This window comes from Cuculus canorus, chromosome 3 (genome assembly GCF_017976375.1).
Source record: "Cuculus canorus isolate bCucCan1 chromosome 3, bCucCan1.pri, whole genome shotgun sequence".
Lineage (NCBI taxonomy): Eukaryota > Metazoa > Chordata > Aves > Cuculiformes > Cuculidae > Cuculus > Cuculus canorus.
This window is the reverse complement of record NC_071403.1, coordinates 91,130,144-91,144,581: the sequence shown is the minus strand read 5'-3', so window position 1 is coordinate 91,144,581 and position 14,438 is coordinate 91,130,144. Positions and strand designations below refer to the sequence as shown.

General features: G+C 43.1%; 1 protein-coding gene across 1 annotated transcript; it reads left to right on the top strand.

The window, feature by feature from the left end:
- The first annotated feature begins 1,678 nt into the window (after nt 1–1,678).
- On the top strand, nt 1,679–13,984 carry MTARC2 (mitochondrial amidoxime reducing component 2). The gene is made up of 7 exons (XM_009568127.2): nt 1,679–1,971; nt 2,663–2,836; nt 7,352–7,514; nt 9,623–9,763; nt 10,367–10,428; nt 10,517–10,588; nt 11,149–13,984. The coding sequence occupies exons 1-7, from the start codon at nt 1,700–1,702 to the stop codon at nt 11,273–11,275; spliced, it is 1,011 nt and encodes a 336-aa protein (XP_009566422.2). The 5' UTR covers nt 1,679–1,699; the 3' UTR covers nt 11,276–13,984.
- The last annotated feature ends 454 nt before the right edge of the window (nt 13,985–14,438 follow it).

Here is a 14,438-nt window from a genome sequence, read left to right as displayed (position 1 = left end):
TTCCATTTACCATGGTACCAACTCGATTTAACTCTATTTACTGTGGTACCAACTGGATTTAACAGCTCCACTTACCATGCCTCCAACTGGATTTAACTCAACTTCATTTACCATGTCTTCAACTGGATTTGACAACTCTATTTACCACCATTCCAACTAGACTGAACAGTTCCATTTACCATTGCTCCAACTGAACTTAAAAGCTCCATTTATCACCACTCTAACTGGATTAAACAACTCCATTTACCTCGGCTCCAACTGGATTTAACTTCAAACTCCCTTTACCATGACTAGAATTGGATTTATCAATTCCATTTACTATCACTCCAACTGGATTAAACAACTCCATTTACCACGGCTCAAACTAGATTTAAGAAGTCCATTTACCATGACTCCAACTGGATATAACAGCTCCATTTACCACATTTCCAACTGGATTTAACTCCATTTACCATGGCTCCAACTGGATATAACAGCTCCATTTACCACATCTCCAACTGGTTTTAACTCCATTTGCCATGGCTCCAACTAGACTTAATTCCATTTATCATGGCTCCAACAGGATTTAACAGCTCTGTTTACTGCGGCATGAACTGGATTTATCAATTCCATTTACCACTACTCCAACTAGATTTAACAGCTCCATTTAGAAACACAGAATAGTTAGGCTCGGAAGGGACCTTAAAGATCATCCAGTTCCAACCCCTTGCCATGGGCAGGGACACCTCCCACCAGACCAGGCTGCTCAAGGCCCCATCCAGCCTGGCCTTGAACACCTCCAGGGATGGGGCATCCACAACTTCCTTGGGCAACCTGTTCCAGTGTCTCACCACTCTCATGGTGAAGAAATTGTTCCTGATGTCCAGTCTAAATCTCCCCCTCTCCAGTGTATACCCATTCTCCCCTGTCCTATCACCGCAAGCCTTTATGAATAGCCCCTCTCCAACCAATTTACCATCATTCCAACTGGATTAAACAACTCCATTTACCACAGCACCAATTAAATTTAACTCCATTTACCACCGCTCCAACTGGATTTAACAACTCAATTTACCACTGCTCCAACTAGATTTAACAGCTCCATTTACCACAACTCCAACTGGAATTAATATCTCCCTTTACCACTGCTCCAACTGGATTTGACAGCTCTGTTTACCATGAATCCAACTGGATTTAACTCCAAAGCCCTTTTACCACAGCTCCAATTGGATTTAACAGCTCCCTTTACCACAACTCCAACCGGATTTAACAACTCCATTTACCACAGCTCCAACTGGATTTAATAGCTCCCTTCACCACAGCTCCAACTAGATTTAAGTCCATTTACCACGGCTCCACCTGGATTTAACCCCTTGTGTGCATCACCAACACCCACCCACGTGCCCTCGCCCCATGTCCCGGCTAGCCCCGCCCGCTGCCCCGCCCATTCCCGTCCCCTGTCCAGCCATCCCCGCCCCCTGTCCCGCTCAGCTCCTGTCCCGCCCATCCCCGCCCCCGTCCCTCTCGGCTCCGCCCCCGTCCCGACATCCCCGCCTCTTGTCCCGCTCAGCCCCGCCCCCTGTCCCACCCACCTCCGCCCCGTCCCGCCCCGCCCCGTCCCCTGCTCCTCTCAGCCCCGCCCCCTGTCCCACCCATCTCCGCCCCGTCCCGCTCAGCCCCGCCCCTCGCCGCGCCCCGCCCCTGCAGAGACTCGTTCGCCATGTCGTCGGGGGGGATGCTGCTCGTGCCGTGGCTGCGGGCCGCGCGGCCGGGGTGGCTGTGGGGGGGCGCGGCGGCACTGCTGGCGCTGGGCGCGCTGCTCGGAGCGTGGCGTTGGGGGGCCTCGGGGCGGCGACGGCGGCGGCAGCGCCTGCAGCGCGTGGGGACGGTGCTGAGGCTGTTCGTGTACCCGGTGAAGTCGTGCCGGGGGCTGGCGGTGCGGCGGGCGCGGGTGACGCCGCTGGGGCTGCAAAGCGGGGAGCTGCGGGACAGGTACGGGGCAGCAGCCCTGCTTGGGATCCCCGGGGTGGAACTGGTGTGGAGCTGCTGGAACGGGACCAGAGGAGGCCGCAGAGTTGATCCGAGGGCTGGAGCGCCTCCCAGACCCGGACAGGCTGACAGAGTTGGGGTTGTTCAGCCTGGGGAAGAGAAGGCTCTGGGGAGACTTTGTAGCGACCTTCCAGTAGCTGAAGGGGCTGCAGGAAAGCTGGGGAGGGACTGTTTACAAAGGCTTGTGGTGATAATACGAGGGGGAGTGGTTTTAGATTGGAGGGGGGGAGATTTAGACTAGACGTAAGGAGGAAATTCTTCACCATGAAGGTGGTGAGACACTAGCACTGGTTGCCCAGGGAAGCTGTGGATGCCCCATCCCTGGATGTGTTCCAAGACCAAGTTGATGGGGCTTTGAGCAGCCTGGTCTGGTGGGAGGTATTCCTAGCCATGGCAGGGGGTTGGAACTGGATAGCCTTTAAGGTCCCTTCCAACCCAAACCATTCTATGATTCCCGGTGAGAGGTGTCCCTGCCCAAGGCAGGGGGCTTGGAACTGAATGCCCTTTAAGGTCCCTTCCAACCCAAACCATTCTGTGATTCCCAGTGAGAGGCTCTTGTGCTGGTGCAGCCATGCCAGCCCCGACCCAGTCCTGAACACTGTTTAGTGCCTTTCTGTTCCCTGCTGCACTCCAGGTTCTGGCTGGTGACCAAGGAAGATGGGCACATGGTTACAGCTCGCCAAGAGCCACGGCTGGTCCTTGTTTCTGTTGGCTCTGAAAATGGTCACTTGACTTTGGAGGCCCCTGACATGAAGAAGGTGTGTGTGCCCATCAGCTTGCCCAGGAAAAACCCTGTGCGGAACTGCAGGTACTGAGGAAGGGGTTTTACCTCTGCCTTCTCTCTAAATACCATATCTCACTTACATGCTTTGCTTATCAGGACTCTTGGCAGTTTATGTTTTCTTGTCCAGAAACTGGAGCGTGAAATTCTCTACAGGAGCCCAGGACTGATTGTTGTTATGAAAGGTCAAGTTTTGATCTGCTATACACTGGTCAAAATGAATTTCAGGAAAAGATGACACAGTATTCAAAGACCATACATTCTACATCTGCCAAATGTATTGTGATCTTCAGTCTTTATCGACTGTTGTGTTTGCTCATTTGTGTTTACTGCTAGTGTTCTAATTTTTCCTTGAGTGAGCAGTTGCATTTCATAGTCACACATATTGGTATTTCTTGGTCACCACTAGTACATGTGTCAGTATTTTTCGATACACATTGATCATTTGGAGTTGGTGAGATGTCTGAGTTTAGATTCCCTCACCCCTGTCTGCAGGCATGTACCTGCAGTAGTAACTTGTTTGCATTAGTAACTTGATTGTCTGAGGCTCGCTCTGTGGTCACTGGGGAAAGATGGGCATCCTCAGAGAGCAGGTCATTCCCTGTGGGTGCTGTTTCAAAGGGGTTTCAGGTGAATGGGTAACAAATGTAGTCATTTAGCTGTGGGCCTAGAGCTGTGCTGGATGAGTGGAGGCATAGTTACGCTAGCCATGTATTGAAATTCATGCTGGAAAACTGAAAAGGGGAAGCGGAAACCCCTTTAGTAACTGGAAGTGGTGTTAGCCCTTACAAAGATACTTATGTTTGTCCTTTGGATAGTGGAGAAGGTCAACATACCAGCTGCTGTGGTTAGAACTAGAAGGGTACCGGAAAGAAACTGTATTTGCTAGCTCTCAACATAACTGTTGCTGTGGAAACCCTTTATGAGCATAGTTCAGTATCTCAGTTTATACAAGGCAGGTGCAAGTTACAAGTGATAGCATTTCCTGTGGAGACTGTTCTGTAATTTGTATGCGTTAATCGATAACACAAACACTACAAAACCATACAGTTTTCAAATTGTTATTTTTTCTAAAATCTGTTGTGCCTGTAGGAAAGTATTTAAATAGGCTAAATGCATTCCAGTAGTGAAAAGTTGTTTTGGATTTTCCAGTTTTACATGTCCATGATTTGTTCCTCTCTTGATTTTCTTTTTCACCTTTCTATGTATTAATAAACTATTGCACACTGTGGCTTTAAAATTCCCAAAATTTGAGAGTGCAAATAAGCCAAAGTTAGATGCACGTAAATGTGTTTTGAAAATTACCGAGTTGTCTGGCATTGTAGGTGGTGTTCAAGGACATGAAATTAGCAATACTTGTAATTAAACATTGCCTGATACTTTTTAGGAGGAATCCTGAGTTTTCATATGTCTCTGCTCTGCTTAAATAATTTGCCGTTTGTCAACTCAAGGCTAATTCTTTCTGATCCATTCAGCCATTTGTAAAAAAGAGGTTTGGAAATAGTACTGTATTCAGGCAAATGAAGATTTGGCTTCTGCTTGTAGATTCTTCTCTTCAAGGTAGTGAGTGGGAGTAGCTGTCTTGCTGCACAGTATGCTTTGCTGCCAAGGCTCTCTGCACAGACTTGTATTTGTTCCATCACTGGGCAAGCACAGTAACTTCAGATTGGTTGTAGCTAAGGCAGTGCAATAGCGTGTCTGGCTGCAAAAGGCTGTACAGATGCTAATTTTAAAAACTGGTAAGTCCAGTTACAGATTTTATGTGGATAATCAAAAATCCAGAGTTTGGAGGAGTCAAATGTAGGACTGAGGCTATTGTGTAGGCATAGTTCCTATTTGTTCAAATATTAGAGGGTTTCTATAGCCCTTTTGTTAAGAAGCCTGGTGTTGGAAGCTGTAAGTCCCTCACCCATGTTGTCATGCCAGCCTGAAGGCACACAAGCACTGAGAGAACAGAGGGAAGCAGAAGGCAGTTTAGTGCTATCTGAGGCAATGGTTTTTAATCCCAGGCTATGCCACAAAGCTGTTACAGGGATCCCAGTAAACAGAGCAGGAATGCTGCTAACAGCACCCTAATGATTCATCTCTTCCCTCAGATGAGTAATGGATGGCTCCTAGAAGCTGGGCTCAGGCTGGATGAACTGTCTGGGCATCTGTCCTTTAAGCTGTGCATTGTATGATTGCAGAGGCAGAAGAAATTGCATTTGGGTCAAAATCACTACTTTGAAGAGAGTGATAGAACTGTTCATGACTGGTGTTGAAGTTTATTGGGAGGTTGAGTTAAGGTTTAATTTTTGCCAGGAAAGTGTTCCTTGTGTAAACTTGTTTTTATTCTACTGCCAGTGGCTTTTAGTGCCCCCCTGGACTTTGCTTCCATTATAAATCTTTAACCTCTCTTAGAATATAGAGTAGCTCAATATTGTAAGCTTGAGCTTAAGAGTCTCACTTGTCTCTTGCTAAATTTTTACAGCACTAAAATCTGAACGAAAGCTTCCTTAACAATCAAGGACATTAATAATTAATAACGTTTGTAAATGTCAGTTGCAGTAACTAACCACATCCACTTATATTCACAAAAGTCTATAGGGCTGGATGAGATCCACCCAAGGGTAGTGAAGGAACTGCTGAAAGTGTTCACCAAGCTACTTTCAATCACTTATTTGCAGTCCTGGCTAACTGGGGAGGTCCCACTTGACTGGAAGCCAGCAAATGTGATGCCCATCCACAAGAAGGACTAGAAAGAGGTTCTGGGGACCCATAGGCCTGCCAACCTGACCTCAGTGCCAGGGAAGGTTATGGAGCAGATCATCTTGAGTGCCATCATGTGACACTTACGGGATAAACAGGTGATCAGGCCCAGTCAGCATAGGTTTAGGAAAGGCAGCCCTGCCTGACTAACCTGATCTCCTCCTATAACAAGGTGACCCACTTGGTAGATGAGGGAAAGTTTGTGGATGTTGTCTACCTAGACTTCATCAAAGCCTTTGACAAAGTTTCCCCCAGCATTCTGGGGGAAAACTGTTGACTCATGGCTTGGACAAGCGTCCTTTTCACTTGGTTAAAAAACTGACTGCATTGCCGGGCCCAAAGAGTCATGGTGAATGGAGTTAAATCCAGTTGGTGGCCAGTCACAAGTGGTGTTCCTTAGGGTTCGGTGTTGGAGCCAGTTCTGTTTAATATCTTTATCAGTGACTTGCACAAGGGGATTGAGTGCACCCTCGGTAAGTTTGCAGATGACACCAAAGTGGGTGGGAGTGTTGACCTGCTTTAGGGAAGGAAGGCTCTGTAGAGGAATCTGGACAGGTTGGATCAACGGGACAAAGTCAACTGTATGAGATTCATCAGTGCCAAGTCCCCCATTCAACATTATAGACTTTGGGAAGAGTCGTTGGAAAGCTGCCTGGTGGAAAAAGTCCTGTGGGTGTTGGTCAACAGCTGGCTGTACATGAGCCGGCAGTGTGCCCAGGTGGCCAACAAGGCCAACAGCATCCTGGCTTGTATCAGAAATGTTGTGGCCAGCAGGAGTGGGGAAGTGATTGTGCCCCTGTACTCAGCATGGTGAGGCCACACCTCAAATCCTATGTTCAGTTTTGGGCCCCTCAGTACAAGAAGGACATTGAGGTGTTGGAGCATGTCCAGAGAAGGACATCGAAGCTGGTGAAGGGTCTGGAGCATAAGTTCTTATGAGTGGCAGCTGGGAGAACTGTTGTTGTTCAGTCTGGAGAAGGGGAGGCTGAGGGGCAACCTTATTGCTCTGAAAGGAGGTTGTGGCGAGGTGAATGTTGATCTCTTCTCCCAAATGACTAATGATATGAAGAGTGGAAACAGCCTCAAGTCGTGTCAGGGGAGGTTTAGATTGGATACTAGGAAAAATTTCTTCATTGAAAGGCTTGTCAAGCACTGGAACAAGCTGCCCAGGGAACTGGTGGTGTCTCTGTCTCTGTAGGTGTTTAAAAGACGTGTAGATGTGTTTCTTACAGATGTGGTTTAGTGGCATACTTTACAGTGTTAGGTTAATGTATGGACTTGATGCTCTTAAAGGTCCTTTCCGACCTAAATGATTATATGATTCTGTTCTACGATTCTGTCCTTTTAAACTGTCATTCATTTTCTGAAATTAGTTACCTTCCAGTTGATCTCTGTCTAGAGATCTTTTGGTGTTGCAGTTGCATGCAAATGCAAGAGTAGACCCTTTTTTGATTGAAAGTATGGCAAATGGGTAGGTTTTGAACTGATCAGTAATGTGACACTTAGCTCTGGGAACCTAGAGGCTATTTCTTGGGTTGTTCTTTCACCAAGTGGTATCATCCAGCTATGTCCATGTTACGTAGCTTTCAAAACAAGATGACCACAAGGAGATTGCGCTCTGGGAGTGATCCTTGTGCCAAATTCAGAAACGGACTTTCACCTCCTTATAATCCAGGCAGTTAGTTTACTGTATCTTGTTATTACTACAAAAACAAGTTGTTTGCCTTTGAATAATAAGTGTCCTCGAGCATTTTGGCACTCCAGCTAACTTGCTTGTGTCTTGTGATCCTTCAGGGTGTTTGGGCTGGATATCCAGGGCAGGGACTGTGGAGATGAAGTGGCTCAGTGGATCACCACTTTCCTGAATTCAGAGCCATATCGACTGGTGCACTTTGAGCCTTCCATGGTGCCAAGAAAGTCAAAGGACATCATGAATGTTTTCCGAACCACAGATGAGGTAAGTGAACATTGTTTTTCTCAAAAGGACTTTTAACTCTTTCCTACTCGCTCACCCAAACCTGCAAATTCTGTCACTGGTGATGAGCACAGTTTAGCAAGGTGTGTAGTCATTGTTGTGGATTAATCCAGCAGCCTGCAACAAAGAACCACTCAGAGACCAGCCAGCAACAGGGAATGATACAACTGCTCACTCCCCTCTCTCCCTTCCTGGATTGGGTCCCGGGGAGAATACCTGTGGGGTAAAAAACCCAAAACCTACAGACTCTTGGGCTAAGAACAGTTTGACAGGGCAGTGCAGGGAGAGAGAATACCAAAACAATGATAACAGCAAAAGAATACATGAAGTGAGTAATCAGCTGCTCACTGCCCAGAGAGAAGACGATGGTGGCGTGTGCTCCAGTGTCATGATCCCAGCTGCACTAGACATGACATTAATGGCATGGAATATCTCACTGGCCAGTTTGGTCAGCTGCCTCAGCTGTGTCCCTTTTCAGCTTCTTGTGAAAAATAACTCTTTCCCTGCTAAAACATGGAAATTAACCCTTTCCCAGCTAGAACCAGTGCAGTCGTGCTTATACCACAAGAATATTCTCCATTTCTGTGATGAGATGACTTGCTTAAATTTTACTTTACTATTGACCAATCACAGCTCAAGAGTCTGATGCTCACATTTGAAGGGAAACTGTTTTGCTGCAGAACTGAATAGCATTGCTTTTCTGCGTCGATGAATAGAAGAAAGGTTTTTAAATATAATTTGATGGTGTAATCTGTGTAGCATAGGAAGTGTCCATTCACTATCTGTGGTTAGGTCTTGGGTGTGCACTGATATGAGTTGTGTTACCTCACAGTTTGTTTAAAGACAAGATGCTCAGCCCAGGGCTATATAGTCCTGGGCCTAGGAATTGCCATCCAAATGTGTGTCATCTCTCTCTTTCTGTGGGAAGAGGCTTAAAGGTGCGATATTAAAGAAAGTTAATCCAAGCAGGGAAAGGAGATGCTGTGCTCAGATGTCCTTATATCATTGGAGCCACTGATGCCCTGCTTGTGGTCCTAACAACTCTCTCATGTAAGGATGGTTTGAACTGTATCTGATGAGTGTAAGCTTTTTAAGTAAATGCAGATTCCGAGTACCTTGCTTTACTGATGTGATGCAATTATCTATAGGACATTGGTATTTTGCTTGTTCTTGCACAAAGAGAAGAAGGGATATTCAGCTATGGACGTCTATACACATGCAGTTATTATGTAAAGGCACTGAGACTGATACAGAAAATTAATGATTTCAGCAAAAGGGATGACATTCAGGAATACTAGCATGAAAAGAGGGCAGAATTATTTGTATAATTATTCCAATGCTCATCATGTGGTTTTAAAAGCATGTATGGATGGAGGGGGAGAATAATAGAAGAGAAAGACAGGAGGAGAGCTATACACTGAAATTCTTGCCAAAATGTCTCTTTTTTTCCCTGTTGTTGTTTGGCTTTTTTGTTGTTTTGTTTTGTTTTTTCCCCCTGTGAAACTAGCATATATAGGAGTTTTCTTTTAGTACTGTTCATTTGCCTTATTTGCCAGAATGGCAGCCCTACCACTTCCAAGCAGACTGATGAATGGACAGTTGCAATTTAGTATTGCTATTCTGTATGGAAACTCCCTCTGGTGTTGGCATAAGGCAGATTCATTATATAGAAAAAATCCAGTTACTTGGTTATAGGTCATTAATGAGAAGTTTAGCAGATCATAAACATCTTAAGTACCTTTCACAACTTACCATGTAATATATTCTACTGATATACTTAGTTCCATCTGTAGCACCCAGAATAAAATCTGGAACATGTATACAGTATTATTTGGGAAGAAGTTGTGGTGGTTTGGTTTAATTTTATAAGTAGAAGTTTAATTTTTACAATTTGAGCAAATGAAACTTGCCATGGTTACTGAAATACGAAAGGGCTTGTTATTTTACTTACTAACCTACTTCCAGGAAAATTAAAACCTGAATGCAGCAACCTAATGCTGTCAGGCTAATATGTGGCCTCTGGTTCTAACATATCTGCCCTTCTGCCAATCAGTGCTCATACTGCACCCTTAAGATTTGTGTTTATGTAGGTTGCCTATCCTGACTGTAGCCCAGTGTTGATCATCTCAGAAGCCTCACTGGAAGATTTGAATACCAGGATGGAGAAGAAAGTTAAGATACAGAACTTCAGGCCAAATATTCTTGTGACAGATACCAGTGCTTTTGAGGAGGTACAGTAACTGTCTTGAATGTCTTTTTGAAGCCTTTATGTTTCTTTGTAACTCAATTTTACTGTGTGGTAGTGCCTACAAGGATGAGAAAGGCTGCTCTTCTGTCATTTTCACATATGGATTTCAGAGAAATACAGCTTCTGGTCACACCAGTACATATGAAACATTGAGGGAAAAGACAGGTCTGTGAATACTTGTTTAGCTTAGCAAAGAGTAAAATAAGTATTTAAATGACAGGCTTGCTACTGAAAGTTCGTCTTTAAGTCTAAAGTAGGGAAAGCCACGCATGCTATAGTTGATCGATTAATGATACAAATGGACAGTTTGTAAATTGACAATGTGATGTTTTATAGCCTTCAGCACAAGAGTGAAACTGACCCTTGCAATACTGTAGTCTTAGGACTGCATTCCTGACATTATCTGCATCAAAAGACATTTGAGCATTAAAATAGTACCAGAATACAACTGTCCTTGTCTTGAAGATGCAAGTAAAGGTGATCATCTGGAATGGTACTGTTTCTTCAAGTAATGCCTGTACTACTTGTGGAAAACTGGTTGTGTGTAGATATGTCTAGTCTGTGCATAATGTTTACCTTCCTTCAGGATGCCTGGGAGGAAATTCTTATTGGCGATGTGGAGTTGAAAGGGACAGTATGTTGTGCCAGGTAAACATTTGAGACTGTCATTTTACATAGAGGTACAGAAAATCATGATAAGAAGCTGTTATTGATTTGGCACTGTCTGTCATTGCAGGTGTATTTTAACAACTGTTGACCCAGACACTGGGGTCCTGGACAGGAAGGAGCCTCTGGAAACATTGAAAAGGTTATAAAAATATTATTGCTTCTTAGGCTATGGAAGTGGACTTAGGCTTGATCACAGCAAATGTTAGACTAGTGTTTTAAAACTAGTCTGAAGTGTGTGTGGGACACAATAATACAGTGTAAGGACCTGTGCGTATTGGCTTCCATTCTACTTTCTGAAGTTCTATATGGTAAGAAAATTCAAGAAGTTCTCTCTTCTTGCAAACTTTATGTTCCCAGATTCTTTCATCTCTGCTAGGGTCAATGCCTGGGGTAAAACAAGTATTTAAGGTATTAAAGGTCTAACTTTGTAACTTTGGCATTTATTTTTATAAAGTCTTTTGTATATGTGTTATACATGGATGTATGAATACAATCAGGCTTTTTCCCTCCATTTGAACTACTTATGTCTCTTAATTATAATTGTAATTATAATTGTAATTATAATATTTATTTAGTATTCAGTATAGTATACTGACCAAAGCAGGGCATCACAATTCATATCTTGTCTCTTATCGCTGATATTTTACTGCTTAGGATGTGCTACCACTGATCCTAAAGAAGTGCTCTCTCTCTCTGCAGTTACCGCTTATGTGATCCATCTGAGCGACACCTATACAAATCCAGCCCTCTCTTTGGAAGATATTTTGCCGTTGACAAAACTGGAACAATTCAAGTTGGAGACCCTGTGTATAAGTTGGTCGAGTAATGAGAGTAACTTTGATCAGAATATACCTTTTCACTTTGATACGCGAATTGTTTTCCAAGGAACACGGTCACGAGCATAACTTTTTTCCTATTCCATCCAATATTTTTTGTTCTATGTTCTTTTGTAAGTTGCAAGGGGGTCTTTGAGGCTATGAAGTACCAGTCATTTCCAGTTTGGATTGTGTCATCCACTAGCATGGCTATAGCAACCACATCTTTAGATTTTCTGGAGAGTGTGACGGAAGAGAGTCTAATACAAGACAGACTCCACAGCACTAGTGTGAGTATCACACTTCCTAAAATTTTATGTCATGCATGCTGTTGGGAGTCCAAAATCATATACAAAGGCTTTGCATCTTGTATTGGTTACATTCAGTGCCTATAAAGAACCACAAAAACAGTCACGCCAAGCATAAAGTAAATAAATATATTGGTCAAGGAGCTGCCTTTACAATTGAATACGGAGTGCGGATGACTAGGTTTTGTCTTAGATTCTTCTAGATCTAAGACCTCTTGTGCTTCTTTAGGCCTAATCATCTTACCCTGTTTATGTCTGGAGGTACTTTTTTGTCGTGTTTCTGCTCGTTATCCTGCTATTGTTTCCAGAAGATTGCTACTGTCTTTTAAGATTGGAGCACTATCAGAAGGAGGAGGATTGTGAGCTGACTAAATGCCAATCCTGTCTAGAAGTGGGAACAGTGGCTAATGATGTGTAAGACTGTATTTGTTTAGTTTATGACCTCTGCTCAAGAGAGTTTGAACCATCAATTTTTTCCTTCTGTGAAGCATAGTGTTAACACCAAGGCTATAGAGTAGTGATTCATTTGGAGTGAAGCATTTGCTACTGGATCTTGAACTTCCAGTTTGACTGAGAGAACTAGACATTCACTGGATCTGAGAGTTCATGCACACTAAAGGTGAAGAAAAGCTGTTACAAGTGATCTGATTCTGAGCCTGCCCTGTTCAAGCTGATGTCCAGGCAAATATTGTATGGTTCTGTGTTCATGCGCAGGTCCTCTCTGACTCAATGAATCTCTTTCTGTAGAAAATTAGGCTGCTAAGTGGGTGTTTGGGAAGCTGCAGTTTTAAACTGAGCATGTTAACATCATCACTGGTTACCAATTTAGATCTCTGGCCGTTCCTCACCCCTGCCCCTATGAAACAGATAGGAGAGGAAACTAATTGGATTATGGCAGTGGTGTTTTTTCTTTAAGTGTTATAAGATTATTTAAAAAACAAAAGTGGACTCCAAGACAAAAGCCAGCCATCTCTCAAATGCTTGTCTGCCTTTTGCTTTCCTGTGGATTACTAGATCTAGAAAGAGTGTTGAACTAGCGAAAAAGAGGAGTCTAAGTGTGAAGAAGGGCAATTAGGACCTAATTTGGTGTTTAGATTCTTTGTTTTCTGTTGTGAAATGAAATTGGAATTTTGCTGCATGTTCACAACTCAGACATGTAAATTGAAGACCTGTTGTGCCTTTGAGCAAGTTAAAAGGCAAATTCAAAACTGACTTCAGGTAAGCTTGGAGCAGGCATATGGGAAAGGTAGATTACTATTATTTGTGAACTCGCAAGTTGCTCTGAGTATCTTTTTGTTAGCAAAATGCTCTGTAAGTATTAAGTTTCCTGTGACAGACAAGTGCCCAGTTTGGACTGCACGTTGCGTGTTTGTGCATTATTATACCTGGTGCAGCACTTAGTGGGAGGAAGTGAGAGAGAAAGCATCTTTTCAGAAGGAAAATCTTCCCTAGGTTCACTTTTAAAAAGCATATGCTGAAGATTCTTAGTATTAGAAGCTGAAACCTTGTGGAATTCTTAATAGTATTATTAAGCAAAGGCAGCCTACTGGCCTGCCAAAGCAATTAGTTAAGTGTCTCTTCATTAATTCAAAGAAGCAGAAGGAAAGAGCTGAATTTTTGCCTCTAGCCAAACATAGGTTTTCACTGTTATTTTAGCACCACATTAGAATTTACATAACACAAATGTATGGTATAGATCATGTTGACTGTTTTTAGGCTATTGTTAATTGGGCTGATTTGGAAATCGGTCTGCCTTTCCAATGAGAAACTGCATCTGCGTTCTTGTTAAGAAAATGCCATAAATCTAAACCCCTGGTAGATCCCTGTAAAAGTCCTTCAGAAGATTTTCCCTAGAATATTAAAACAGGCGTGCATCTGAGTACAGCACATTTCACAAATGACATTTAATTATGCCATGAGAAGGCCATTTCGGGAAGTGAAGAGCATAACTTACGAACATTAAAATGTAAATATCTTCATATACATGTTGAACTGCTGTAACTGTAGTGATTGTATTTGATTTTGCTAAAGCTGTTCAGGAAATGGACATAAAACATGTCAATCATATACCACTATTTTTAAAATTATGTACTTAAAAATATTAATTGATTTTTTTTTTTTTAATTCTAGAGGAGGAAGAATAAAGGAATAAACTTCTATTGAGTTTAAATTCTTGTAAGGTGTAAAATTTGTTAATCTTTTTTGTTTTCTGTTTCGGCATTTAACTTCTGCTGCTGTTTCCACGACCCTGTATATAGTTAACAGTGATGATTATTTTTTTAATCTTACCTCTAAGTTCAGGAAAATACGCAGTTAAACAGAGGAAGCTGTATGTGTAATAGAGCAGAACCATCAGATGTAAGTGATCTTCAGACTTAATTTTACAACCCTTATCATCTAAAAGATTAAAAGGATGTGTACAGGCAATCTGCTTTTTTTTCACAAAGTTCTGTACTCACAAGTCAACACAACATCATGTTTCCTATTTCAGGTCTCTAAGAATAAAGCCAAAATGTGTTTTGTAGCATGTATGCACCAGCATAGTTCTTGCAAAAGACTGTGTGAGAGATGAGCAATTCCTGCAGGTAGAAATTTCCCGGTTGCTTAAAATTTGAGGTGGATCCATCTTCAGCCAAGTCTGCCCCCCCCTCCCCGCCTCCAAGAAGAAAAAGAAAGATCTGTGCTTCTGCATCTTAAGGAGAAAAAAGCCTTACAAGGGCATTGCTCCACTCCTCCATAAGATGAAAAGGGATTCCTGGCCCTCGCCACTACAAATGGCAAAGGTTTCAAAAAGGGCTGCCACAGAGTATTCATTTCTGGTCTGTTGTAGCACCTTAAATTGCCTTATTCTCGTTTGAGATCCATA